Raw genomic sequence first — 14532 nt, forward strand, 5'->3', positions numbered from 1 at the left:
TAGGAAGCCTAATTATAGTGTGATGGGAAGGTTAAGGGGGTCAAAGTGATCTGTTATTGCTAAGTAGTAAACAGCTAAGGTATACTTTTCTGATTTATCACTTTATATATACTATCACTATCTATATAACTGTCTATATATGATCACTGTATATATAAAAATATTAAACATTTTTCTCACAGCAAAGTTAGAAACAACATAACCATCTAAAAATAGAATGATTAAACTATTATATATTCATAAGACAGATCATACAATTATTAAAAATCTTCTACTGAATGAATATATAATGACATGAGGACCTACAATATAACTTTAATGAAAAAAGTATTCAACTGCATTGGCAATAAGACCCAAATCTTTAAAACACTCATTATTTGATTTAGAATAATTCTCTTTATCAAAAAAAATTTTTTTAAATATTTTTAATGAGTTAACATTGGTTTACACATTGCCTGTATTATAGGTGCAGGAAACCCCCATACCCCACCTTCAGATGTTGTTGCCACAGTACACCCACCACCATCAAAAATGTTCAATGCCATTATTAGAATGCGCCTATATTTTGTGATGGAACAAGTTTTTAAAAATAAATGTAGTACAACAGAGGGAAAAAACTAAGTTTAACTTGTTACTTTCCCTATATGACTACTTCGTACTATCAAACTTAGGCAAGGAGTTCCTTATTCCTTTTCAAGACTCTGCCATTTCAAATTCTAGGTTGAACAGCTTTATAATAAATATTTAATATAACAGGTATTATATGCACCTTCAACCAAGTTCAGCAAAAGCTGTTGGGATTAATTAAATATGAAAGCCAGCACTATTTTTGATCTCAGAGGCAAATTCTCTCCCTAAGACCATGACTATGCAAAGAAATGATACATGTAAAGAACCCAAGTCATCGGGAGGGGCTGGAGCTGCACAGAACATCTATGGGAAGAGTAAATGGGATAAGTTTGGTAGCATTATTCAAGCATTGATACTATTTGGGAATTATTCTCTGATGTGGCCAGAAACTTCAAAAGAATCCCTGCCCCACCATGGCAGGGTGGAAATTCAATAGCAGTGATATAGGCTTCCTCAACCTCCCTTCTCCCCAAGGTCAGTATATGACTGGTTTCTAAAGATTCTGCCTCGGAATTCAGCACTTCCTCTTTCTTCTCCCCTGCTGCATATCTTCAAGTGCTCCCTCTGAGATGTGAAGCAAAAGGCTTTGTTGAAGACCACTGATGCTGTGATATCTTACAAGTCTGCAGGTTCAAGGTCTTTGGTGGCCTTTGGCACTCTGCACTATTTTACAAGGGTGGGGCAGTAGCTTTCTGATCATTTAATCTTTCACACCCCAATTTCCTGCAGTAAACTGGGTCTTTCTCTCTAATCGCATGGTTTCTGGAAGGCTTATGCATCCAAACACAGAAAATCATTGCATCAGTCCTTGATCCAGCAAATGGGCTTCTCATCCAAAATGGATAAAATTCTGTCCCGGATTCTTCCACTTGGGAACAGAGATGTAACCCTATCTTTTGGATAGAAAACCAAATGGATGTAATTTGGGGCTGCAGGTCACCACTTCTGTGGTTAAGTGGAGAGAGGCTTTCTATAGTGAAGAAAGGTGGGTGAGGAAAAGTCTTTAAGAATTCACTGAGTCCTGAGCTGATGGCAAGTTAGAAGCAGCAAAATGTCCTCAGGGGTTCAGAACTGCGTAAACACTTGCTTTTCTCACAATCTGCTTCAGGTTTTCAGTTCAAACATCCTACTGGGTGCTGCAAACGTGAAGATGACCCTGACACTATTCAGCCATCAGAAATTTTTTTTTTTTTTTAATTTTAAAGAGCAAGTTTATTAGAAAAGGGATAGGACAGTAAAAGACACTTGCATAGACCCAAGCAGGCAGAAAGAGCTGCCCCAAAAGGGACAGGTTTGCTAAGAGAGGCCTGCATGGTTGCAGGTGGGGGGCATTGAGGAGAGCTGCCTCCGCTAAGGGAGGTCAGTGAGAAGTCCCAGCATGGTACAGGTCAGGGGCTGCAGGAAGGCTGTTTCAGCCATTAGAGATTTAACAGTAGGAGGGACTCTCTAGAGCTGCTTTAGTGACTGGCTACTTCAGAACAATTCCCAAGGAGCTCAGCAGCGACCTCGAGTGGCCAGGGAGCTCCCCAAGGGGCCCTGAAACTTCTATCAGCTGTACCTCTCGAGGACCACTTTCTGCTCCTCTCAGGATTTTCTATCACCCAGTGTTTTGAGATCTGGTCTACACTTGCTTTAGCCATACAATTCATCACAGTACAGAGGTTCTCCTGAAACCACAGTAACGTGAGCCGTGAAAATCTCTAAATTGAAATGGCTTGGTCATCAGCTAGCTTGGGTGTCACTGTTTCTCATCAGACATGGCCCTGCATTATCCTGGCTTTACTGAGGATTAGGCCCTGCACCCCGCCCCCGAGCAGGTCCCTCCTCTCAGAGGAGAACCACATACACCCAAGTCCACAAACAGCCGACCTGAGCATTCACATTGGGGTAAAGTCCCACAGAGAGAGCCGTATTAGAAGGTCTCTGAGTAAGCACAGAATTAAGCTGACTGTCATCAAAATTCATTCAATAAACACACATTTATTGAACTACTATGAGAAAGGCTTAGGCCGAGGAACTGAAAGCACAGCCGGGAAGAATAAGGTGCTTTCACATAGCACACCCACACTGGGGAACCCGGTGCTGCCTGGGTCCTACGTGTGGCTGCACCTCAAATGTTTCCAGGTTAAATATGTCCCTGAGATAAGGATTAAGGGGCTGACTTCATATGGTCATGTTGTTCTCTTTCCCCCTGCAAAGCTATTATTAAATCAGTGGTAACTAATAATCACTGGCTGATTAAAAGAAATACAGTAATTATACAATTTAAAATATTTCATCCCAATTCTGTTAGTGCTAAGGAAAAATATTAGGAGAAAAATTTCATGGGGGCACAGATTTACTTTAGAGGGATTCTGCTAGCCCCCAAAATATTGTATCAGCACAGCAGTCAGAGGGACGCCTCAAAGGGTGAAGCCAGCTCATGTGTCTCTGCCCGGACCTGGATGCCTCCGCATCTCCCTGAATGCCAGCTACATATGAACAGTGAGGCCCACAGGGCCATTCCTGCTCTGGTTTCACCCCCTTTTTCTCCCACACCTATTCCTCAGCACTCCTTTCTTGGCCCTCTAGCCCCCTGTAGCATTTACACATTTTTACATAGGATGGCATTTACTTACCAGGGTTACTTTGCCTGACATCCTCTCCCCCACCAGCCCACCCAGAAGGGAAGCATTTCCTGGTCCATTTTGTTGACCTGTGTCTCCTAATCACAGAGGCACATAAACATGCATTCAAAAGTGTTGAAGAGGGGCCTCCCTGTTGGCGCAGGGGTTAAGACACAACCTATAAAGCTATAACCAGCAACTGCAGCACAAGTTTGATCCCCAGCCAGGGAGCAACCCACATGGCGTGCAGACCTCTCCTGTCTCGCCTGCTGCTCCCCTCAGCAGTGTACATCAGTCAGTCTGCCTGTTCTGTTCCCCTCTCTGTCTCTGGTGAATCCTTTCACCCCCACACATTTGGTATGTACCCCAGTTCTTCTACGCAAAAATAAATCTTTAAAAAAAATAAAATAGGATACATGTTATCCCATTTAAAAAATAAAAGTGTTGAAGAGCACTTAAGTCAGAATGCATCATCCATGAATGACTAAAGGGAAGTCTTAGCCACTAGGGCTGACATGGTAAATCAAAATCAGTTGGCTAAGCCTAACTTCCTCTAGGAATAGGTATGGAACAGCTCTGGTGGCAGTTTCCTCCTTGTTCTTAATTTCCACACCACACCAGCCCAGCCCTGTCTTCAGGTGTGGCAACACTCAGTTTCAAGCTCCAGGTGTTGTTTAGATTTTGCTTTTAAGGTGACCGCACTGTTCTTCTGTTCCCATCCTTTCTCTGGGAATTCCACCCTGAACTTTCAGAGGCAGGCTTCTTTCTGTTATTCCTTATATTTGTGAGAAAGGGCTCTCCCAGCACCTCTCCTACTGGGCCAAGGCCGCCCGGCAGTGCTGGTCAAAGCATGATGTAATCCTCACTGTGCTTATCACAGTCTACAATTTGAGTGATTATTTTATTACTGTCTCTCCCACTAATTTCACAGATATACTTCACAGCATTTATCAGGGTCTGCAATCTGTGTGATTACCTTTCATCACTAGCTCTCACTATTTTAACTGCAAGAGTAAAGTCTATGTCCTTAAGAGTAAAGTCCATGTCTGTTTCCTTCACAAAACCCAACATACTGGTGAGTAAATGGTAAGTATTTGTTGAATGAATAACTGGACGCATAAATAAGGATGCTATCCCCAGCTTGGATCTATATATGTAAATAGCCACTTAGGTAGCTGACATAGGATATTTTGGGGGAAGAGCACTATGCTTTGTAAGTGTGAGGAAAGAACAGAAGATAATATTGGAAGCCTTTTGGAAAGTTTTCACCACCGAAAATGTTATGTCCTCTGGAGACAAGCAGCTCAAAAACCAAACCAACATGAAGACCTCCACCTAGAGGTACTCTCCTATCACCAACTCCTCATTCTGGTTAAGGGCATCAACCATTCTTGGAGTCCCTCAAACATAAAGGCTCTGAGTAGCTTTTTTCTTTTTCTCCAACCTCTTTGCTCAGTCAACTCCTATTTCAATTTTGATCAATGACATCCTTCCTTTTCATCCCCATGGCCCCTAACTATGTTCAAGCAGCTAAATCCCAAATTACAGCAACACACCCCAAATTCGCCCCCTTGATTGCAGGCCTGCCCACTTCTAATCCACGCATTCTCTATTAAAATCTCCTGTGTAACCCTCACTGGAGGCTACCAACACAGTACCAAGGAGCATCTATAACGGTTTGCCTGGAAAATGAAAACCTCAGCCCAACATTCAGGGACCAGTCACAACACAGCTCCAAACAGCATTTACCTCCCTTTATCCCAGCATTTTCCTAGCCATCACTTACCAGTTGGGTAGCTGCCACTATTCATCACACACATTCTATACATGCCCACCCCCATGAATTTATATCAACCCAGCTGAATTCCAGGCACACCCCCCAGGCCTAGCTCATTTCCCATCTCCCCCTTCAAGCCTTTCCAGAACAGTCTGAGCTATTTTGCCTCTTCTTCCTTGTTTCTGTGATCCCACCTGACAGACAACGAATAGCATGTTTTCACCATTAATCCCAATGTACACATTTTGTACATGTAGCACATAACTGTTAAACCCACCTTATAAATTCTCGGCTCAAGAGAAATGAAAAGACCATAGAATCAGAGCACTTGCCAATGAAGGCAAAGAAACCTGGGCCTTGCACAGGGTAGACACAGCTGGGAAGACAGAGATGTTGACACTGGGCCAGCTCCAACTCCTTGATTCTCCCGACTTCATCTTTGTCTAGCCTTCATTTCTTCCCTTCCTAAACACACGCTAGCTTTGACAATTTTAAAAAAAAAGGAAAAAGAGGCCTATCAAGAGTAGAAGAAAAATCTTTGAGAAATCCAGAAAGGGTCAATCAAAATGTAACCACTTAGGTTGTGGGGACCCCTTGTTCTACCCAATTAGTTCCTTCAAAGACTAGGAGCCAGGAGCATCACAGACACCACCTCTGTAGAGGCTGACTAGATGCCATGTATTGGGTTAAACAAGGGAATTTAAAGCAGGCCTGGTCCTGAGCAGTGATCCTGGGGCTAAAAAAAAAAAAAAAAGGACAAAGAAAGGGATGCCACAATAAAATTCATTGTGGTGACAAGACCTGGCATTCTGATCATGAAACACTAAAGGCATTTTGTTATTGAAACACTTATTTATGGTCAACTTTCCAAATCTGTCACAGAACACCCACTTGTCCTTTAGGAAGATGCCATTTTTTAATTATTGGTATGTTCAATTTGGGGGGGGGGGTTTGGTTTTTTTTTTTTTAAAGATTTATTTATTTATACAAGCACTGGGGACAGTCAGAAGCGCGGGAGGGTGAGAGAATTCACCAGAGCCAGAGCAGGGAACAGAACAGGCACACTGACGAAGAAATACACTGCTGAGGGGAGCAGCGGGCGCAGCAGGAGAGGTCTGTTGCACCATGTGGGACCCTCACCGGTGGCAGGGGATCGAACTGGCCCTGCAGAGGCTGCAGGCAGCTTCGCAGCCCGGCGCTCAACCGCTGCGCCACCAGTGGAGGCCCCGATTTTTTGTTTTAATGTCTGTTCTTCCTACTAGGCTCCAGGAAGGCAGGGTCCCTGTTGGGCAAGTTCCTGATTAATTACCAAGAACAGTGTCTGGAATTACTAGTCACTCCTGAGTGGATGTAAGAGGATAACCAAATGCCAAGAAGCAGTTAATATAATACCAGTCACCAGGGTTTGAGGGTGTGGATCAAGCTTTTATTTGTAGGCTGACCTACTTGTTTTTATGAAATGATTATCTCTAGTTGCAAGCAACCAACTAAAGATGTCTTTATCCTCTTTCTGGAAAATAAATAATAGGCTATTGTGAAGGATAAATTAGTTTCACACCATGTTGAAGTGCCTAGCACTAAATGACTCCATATGCCCAACTCCATCTCCCTTAACAATGTGTGTCTTCCCATATATTATAAACTCCTTTAAAGTTTAGACTGTAGTTCATAGTTGTACCTAATGAATTAGCAGAAAGAGTTTTCCACGCTTAAGGATTACATATTACAGTCTCTCTGACATGAAAGTGAAAAAGCAATACAATCCCCATGAATTGTTTGGAAGCATTATATTGCAGTAGTAAGCAAAATCCAGTCATGATATCCAGAACTAACATAGCAACGCATCTTAAAAAAAAAAAAATTCATTATAATACACTCCAAAATTCTCAGAGTAGTTACATTCTCCATCTTTACTACATGTTGAATGATGATCATCTATGAAGAAACGTTTCACCTACAACCTGAAATGGTCATTCCACACTAGAAATCCCCTCACTGCGGGTATGAAATTCTTAGGATCTAGCCATCACAGATAGGGACATGAAACTCTATTCATCAAAATCAAACACTGCTCCATCTGCATATCTGAGAAAAAGTTTACTTTTCAGAACTTAAAACTGTAAGTCAAGAAAAAAGCAGTATGAAAATACAACCTCAGCGGTTGAGCGCTGGGTTGCGAAGCTGCCCGCAGCCTCTGCAGCGCCGGTTTGATTACTACATGGCGCGCACACCTCTCCTGCCGCCCGCTGCTTCAGCAGTGTACTTTGGTCTTCTGCTGCTCTGCTCCCCGCTCTGGCTCTGGTGAATTCTCTCACTCCCGCGCTTCAGACTGTACCCAGTGCATGTATAAACAAAAAAACAAACACATAAATAAATAAAACATGCTCTATAAAAAAAAATCACTGATGAAAAATGGTCATATCTTATTAAAAAAAAAAAATACAACCTCATTGCATATACATTACTACTTTCTTTAGTCTGGGAAGACTGTCTTTGATCCCAATCCTGCCACATATGAAAATGACCTTTAAATAATCAGAACAAAGTTTCTGAATTTTCAGAGCGGACTGCTTTAAGATTTACTTGACACGTAAGTTAACCATCTTCAAGCTTTGAAGCAGAGGAACAGTCAATGACACATCCATTTTCAGCTACCGTGACCTATCATTACAGTCATTAAGCAGTATTTTCAAGGCGTAAGCAGAGAGCTTCATAACTTCCAAAAATATATGATTATATTCTGTATGGGCTAAGTCATTTAAATATTTAAAGCTACACTTTATAAATTATAAAATTCACTGATAATTGTCTGCATTCTTTCCCAAAGACAAACAGCCTGAATTAAGTTTTAAAAAGCAACATGGAAACTCAATAATCGAATTCAAATTGTTTGTAAGTATTTATATATGTGTATATACATACACACACACACACACACATACGTACATACACACACAATACTGTAATTTAGAGGATGGATGCATGAGGAACAGAAAAATGACTTTTCTCAGATAAACATTAAAGTCTTAAATATTTATGTTTCAAATAAAGAATAAATTTTCAGATATTAACATTTTTGGTCAAGTGGATTTAAATGCAATCTCTACATTATATTTTCTGATATATAATGTCATACTTTCTGATATATGTTATTAAAGAACCAATTTCAAAAAGTGTATAAGGTAAACTGATGTAACTCAAATCTATACAACTCTTACTCTCATCAGGGCTTTGTTGACATTGTTATTATTTGCTGTTTCCATGCAGCTGTGTTGGGGAGATATGAACACAAAACACAAAATGCAGCAACAACACAAAGAGAATCCATTATCTACTACACTGGTCTCTGTGGCTATCTACACAAAGCCTAAAGAGAGAAATTTAATGGCTGAGCAGGACAGGCAAGCTAAGTTACTTTCCATAGTTCCCACATCATCTCTTCTCAGCACTGAGTTCATTATTTTGTAAAATAAAGAAAATACCCAAGAGTATAAACTTCAAGGAAGCAAATGGGGTAGAATTCAGAAGATGCCTTTTGAGTGAATCCAATTTCAAGAAGTGAAGCCCGAACTCCAAAGTCTCTTAAAAAGGCCAAGCCCAGGGGCCAGCTCTTCCATTGCTTCCCCAGGCCAACACTCCTTTCCCTGTGGCTGACGTAGCTGCCACCATCACCACAGCATTATCAACACCACAATATCCAAAGACAAACTTGCTTTGACAATCTGCGGTGTCAACATTCATTCAAGAAATTGAAGAGTGAAATGTACCTCACTTGGGAACAGAAGTAGAAACAACTCAAGTTCTGTAGGTCTCCCTTCCTACTAAGGGAGCCTCCCAGCAAAACACGATTAGGAAGAGCAAGAGGGTCAACTTTTATTGCCCTTTCTTTCTATCTTCCTTCTTCTCATGTGACCAAAATCCACCCAGCTCACTATCACCTCTTCTTCTTTTGATTTGATCAATAACCTCCTTTCTTCAACTCTCTGAAAGCACAGTGAGAAATATGCTCATCACCATGAATCACTTTCCTACTTCAGACTCCTATCCTTCCACGCTGAACATTCTAAATATAGTCCATGTTCCTGCAGCTTCTCATCTTGCTGTCTTTGCAGACTAAAAGTTCCAAAGGCTTGTTTCTGTTATTTTATTACTGTGGTGGTGAGACAATGGAAATGATAATTCTATAGACTACTCTCAAGGCTAAAATGAGATTCAGGGGTGATAATATAGGTGAAAGCACTTTGTGAAGTTTAGGATAACAGTGGTGCCCTTAGCATATTAGAATGATAAAGCATTCCCAATGACTCATAACAATACAAGTAAAATGTTCTAGGAAAATACACTCTACATTAGGGATTTAACTAATCTTTAAAGAAATTAATGTTCTGATATAACCCACAAAGGAAAAGCAGTAACACCTAAAAACTAACAAATCATGTTTGTCAATGGTTATTTTACCTAAAATAAGTTGAATGAGTAATATATTTCTATAACATGCTCAATTTTAAGACAAGTTACTTTCGTAATATAAATTATTGCTACTTGTGGACAAAATTACTGATAGTCTATTAATACCCCATGATTAAAACCCACTAATTTAAAAGTGTCTTCAGAGTTAAAGTAAAATTATTACAGATTTCATAATATTATCATCAGTTTCCTGGGAAGCTTACTTAGTCATAACACTTAAGTAAGATTCTAATTTGTTTAAGTAAACATAAAAGAAAATCATCAAAATGGCCAGGCAAACAAAACTCAAAATCTTTGCAACAGCTTAGTTCTAAATTAAAACATACATATTCAACCCACACAGAAATATACAACATTTTGCACTGTCAAATAAACATTCATCTAAGAATGTACACAATCACAGATAATAAAATTATTAAGAACTATAGTATTACTATTTGTATACAACCAGCTAGGCTTAATGTATAGTAATTAAAATTATATTGGGTAAAAATAAATGAATTCCACCAAAAAACTCTTTCTGCAGACACAGCAATAATATGTCCAAACTCATGGCAATGCAAGCTCCCTTTCATTCAGGATGAAAACAACCACTAGAAAACTACTTAGTGATTCTGCCTAGTACTCACATCACCAGCTTTTAGCCATCTTCTAATGTGTAACATCTAAAAAAAAAAGTGGAAAATAACCAGAGAAGAGCCACATCATGAAACTAACCATTCCTGTGTTTTCAGTTTTTGCCATTTCTACATCTAAAATCAGGCATTCCTAATGTCTACAAAGATTCCTTTATATTTTCTATAAATACCACTCTAAAAAATGTTTACATCAGGCAAGTAATTGTAATTTAATAGAAATATGGTATGATATTAAAATCACCACTCAGTAAAAGATCTGACTGGGGCCTATGAAATAAAGGAACTCTTGGTTAAAGATATGTTATATTGATAAACTGTTGACATTTCAACCAAATCTTGTTGACCAAAGCACTCTCTTTCAAGCCTTGGTTCCCCAATAGCGAACAAATTTTTAGAAACAATAAGAACAACCTTGTAAGTAAACATTTTCCACTTTAAAATGAAGCTAAAACCACCTTTATTCCCATGGGAGAGGCAGCTAAAAAATTCTCCACAAAATATTGTCCCTAAGCATTGTATTTGTCTCCAAGTATTACCAAGTTAACTCTGAACAGAAATTAATTCAATAGGCTATACAATTAGTTTAATGGTCAGAACAGACGGATCATTATCTTCTCTGTATGTTCTACTGAAAGCCTTTTATGCAAGCACTAGTAAAACATCTCCATACATCTTTAAAAAACTAGATATATTTAAATAACCAAAAGCGAATTACAGACAATGCTTCCATAGATGTTCGAGAAACATTCAATATGTATTTGTTTTACTTTCAGCCTTGTCATTGTTCATCCAACTGTGACCCAGCTTACCTCACTTTTGCCACTCTTTATTCAGCTCTGGTCAAAATATACATGAACAGAATTCACTTAATAAGAAAAAAAGATGGCAACCTAAGTCAAGGTTTTTTTTTTTTTGCTTGCTCTCTCTTCTTAGCACTGACAATCAAGAACTATATCGCTAAAGATCAAATACTATAATGTCCTTTCACCCAAGAATGAATAACTATATATATACACACACACACCCCAAAACTTTAATTGTGCTGACAAATTATCTAATTTCCAAATGAATGAATGTCCAGGCAAATACTACAGGCAGCTAAATGTCATGTTTTCTCTCAAAATTCCAACACTATATACAGGATAAAGTCAACATTATATGATAAACCTTTAAAAACCATACACACACACACCCCCCCCAAAACTTTAATTGTGCTGACAAATTATCTAATTTCCAAATGAATGACTGTCCAGACAAATACTACAGGCAGCTAAATGTCATGTTTTCTCTCAAAATTCCAACACTATATACAGGATAAGGTCAACATTACATGATAAACCTTTAAAAACCATAGACACACCACTACCCGACTGAAAATTAACCACAAGATTGGAATTACCAAGGGGGGAAAAAACACAATAAAAAAACTCACTTTATATAGTATCTTGCACCTTCAAAAGTATACGCTTCTTCCCAGCCAGTTGGCAAATCTAAAAAACATATTTCACAATTAGTATCATATCAATGGGATAGCAAAGTGAGTTTTAATTCATTTTAATTATTTATTTCATATCAGCTATGTTCATTTATTAAGGTTTTGGAGCTCCCTCCCTACCCCCCACTGTTGGACTATTAGTAAGATTCATGGAAACACATCATTTTTGGGAAAATGACAATTCAAATTTAAAGCCATCAGAAAAGCACCAACAAAACCAGAGATTATCTGACAAGACTATACACTTTAAGGATCAGAGAGGAACGAGGCCCTATCATGAAAAAAAAAAAAAAAAAAAAGGGATGTCCTGTAATGCTAGGTAAAATACCCATGAACAGTGTGGGTAAAAACATAAACACAAGAACCCAACAGATCATAGAAGGCAAGGCCTAGTGAATCTAGGTACAGTGTATCTGTATTACCAAGCCTTTCAGCTACAGAAATGAATCCACCTAAGAAGTGTCACTGATGAGAAAAAACTTCCTAAGTACTAAAGGAGGGAGAAAGAAATCTGACATTCTATGCATGTGTATTTCTACACACTTCACTTTTGCAGATGTGACGTTTCAAGTAACTAACCTGGGAGTGATTCAGGTAAACCATGGTAGCTAACTTTATGTGCTACATCTTACTCACAAATGACCAGTGGCTTGGATTTAGTCATAATACCTCTCTGAAATGTGGCATGTATAAAACCAGAGCGTCAAAGCAAAGTAACCAAAGCAGGAAAAAAAGCATGACCAAGTCAGTAAAAAAAAAAAAGAAAAAAAAAAATTAACTTGAAATCATTTAATAAAATAAAAATTTTCCATGATGTGTATGTCACCAAATCTGTAGGGGTAGTCAGGACACAAACCAAAATAAGTGTGAACTAATTCCACAAGATGATTAGGCTCAGTAATTTCAATGCCATCTTGTCTTTCGTGAGATCGGTTATTATCCATCAAGGCAAGGATCAGAGTTGAAGCAAGCATGTTAAACACTGGAAAGGTATACTGAAATCAAAGACTGCACCGGGGAGCTACAAAATATGACGGTGCATTAGTCAGAAATGCCTTAAAAATGTAACCTCATCCTGCTCGCTACACCAGTCTTGCCTTACCTCCTCCACCTTTTTGCAAATTTGGAGGCATTAGTCACTTCGCTGAACTCCAGGATTTAATAGAAAAGGCAGGCTGTCCAAAAATCCTGGCAACTTTATTTAAGAAGCTCACAGCATTTCAGAGTTGGAGAGAAACTATCTGCAGGGCAGCCCTGTTGAAAGGCGGCCTCACCACCTCCGACCCTAAGTGCGCCAGAGCCTCTCCAGCCTCCAGAGGGAGAGGCCGGCCAGTCAGAGAACACATGTTACATTTCAAAGACAAACAAGTTTCACGAATGTAAACAAAGAATGACAAAAGAGTGCCAGACCAGCCCTTGTCCAGCTCCACTCACATTTAGCATTAAGCAGCCCACCAAGGGCACGAGAGCCCCACTTCCTCGGCGAACCCCGCTCATGCCCACCCACGGGCCGCCCCCCTTGCACGCCCACCGCCTCCTGGCGGGCTGGGCAGCCCGCGCCGCGGCCGGGGACTTTGGGTCGGGCCGGCCCGCACCGCAGCTGCAGGGGCTCCTCGGGCGCAGGAGGACGGGCGCCGAGCGTTTCCGGGGCCGTCCTCTGTCACACCGAGCACCCCCAAACTCCTCTCCGCCTCCTCCCTCAGCCGCCCACCCACCCGCCAGTCCCACCTAGGAGGAGGAGGAGGAAGCTGCGCGGTCGGAGGCAGCTCCCGGGAAAGGAGGGCGAGGAGCAGGACGCAGGAGCCGGCGGCCGAGGAGCGGGGTCCGGGCTGCAGGGCGGGGAGCAGGGAAGGACTTTGTGGAGGTGCCGGCAGCTGCGACTGGGGGGTGGGAGGCTTCGCGTGCGGTCGCGCAGGGTAAAGCCGGGATTCCGGGTCTCCAGAGAGAAGGGGGCTCGGTCGAGTCCACCGCGCGGTGTGGGGGTGTCCAGGTGGCGATGGGGGTGAGGGCGCAGGGAGAGGGTGCGGCGGCCAGGGGTGAAGAAAGGCTGAGCGCGCGGGCGCCCGGGCACGCGGACAACTCCCGCGGCGGGTCGGCAGCCCCCCACCTGCGCCGCCGCGCCGGCCCCCGCCCCGCCGGCCCCCGCCGCCCGGGACAGGTCCCCCGGCGCCCCGGCTCCGCCGCCTCCCGGCGCAGCCCCGCTCCGCTCGGGCCCGGCCGGGCGCCGCGTTACCTGTGCTGTGCCGCCGGTGCCCGGTGACCACGGCCTCGCCGGTGACGGGGTGCAGCCAGGTGGTGCTCTTGGCCTCCTCGCTGCGGGGAGAGAAGGGGCAGAGAGGAGCGTGAGCGGGGCGCGGGGGCGCCGAGGGGGCTGCAGCGACACAGCCCCGAGAGCTCTCGCCCTCCCCGCCCGCCGCCCGCCGGCCCCGCCGGCCCCGGCTCTTTACTTGATGAAGAAGACGCGGCCGCCCCGGGTGATCCCGTAAGTCCAGGCGCGGGGCAGGGAGCAGATCCACTCCAGGTTCAGATCCGCCGCCATGTCTGCTCCCCAGCCGCCGCCGCCTTCTCCCGCTGCCGCCGCGGCTGCCGAGGGAGGAGGGAGCCCGCGAGCGAGCGAGCGAGCGCAGGGAGCGCGGAGCGAGCGCGGCCGGAGCGCGCCTCCCCGGCCCGGCGCGCCCCCGCGCGCGCCCTACCCCCTCGGGCGCCGCCCGCCCCGCCGCCGCGCCTGGCCCGGCCCGCGTCGCCGCCCCTCCGCATCCTCCGCGGCCGCCGCCGGCCGCCCCGCCGCGCGCTCGGGGGATGGGCGAGCCGCGCCGCGCCCCGCGGCCCGACCCCTCCCTCGCGCCCCCCGCCCGCGCCCCCCGCCCGCGCCCCCGCCCGCGCGGAGCGACCCGAGCGACTCGGAGCCGGATCCCG

General features: G+C 43.3%; 1 protein-coding gene across 4 annotated transcripts in view; it reads right to left on the reverse strand.

The window, feature by feature from the left end:
• The window catches only part of PLEKHA5 (pleckstrin homology domain containing A5), a 234024-nt gene extending 219806 nt beyond the window's left edge, over positions 1-14218 (reverse strand). For 3 of the 4 annotated variants that reach the window (XM_054696409.1, XM_054696408.1, XM_037514275.2), the window contains exons 1-3: positions 14064-14218; positions 13850-13929; positions 11554-11611 (exon numbers count right to left, since the gene is read on the reverse strand). In XM_054696409.1, coding sequence (XP_054552384.1) covers positions 11554-11611; positions 13850-13929; positions 14064-14155 — 230 coding nt within the window. In that variant the 5' untranslated portion in view covers positions 14156-14218. The remainder of the gene's footprint in view (positions 1-11553; positions 11612-13849; positions 13930-14063) is intronic. The other variant, XM_054696411.1, reaches the window with a different exon arrangement.
• Positions 14219-14532: the final 314 nt, after the last annotated feature.

Source organism: Talpa occidentalis, unplaced genomic scaffold (genome assembly GCF_014898055.3).
Source record: "Talpa occidentalis isolate TD23 unplaced genomic scaffold, MPIMG_talOcc4v2.1 talOcc4.16, whole genome shotgun sequence".
In the NCBI taxonomy this organism is placed as follows: Eukaryota; Metazoa; Chordata; class Mammalia; order Eulipotyphla; family Talpidae; genus Talpa; species Talpa occidentalis.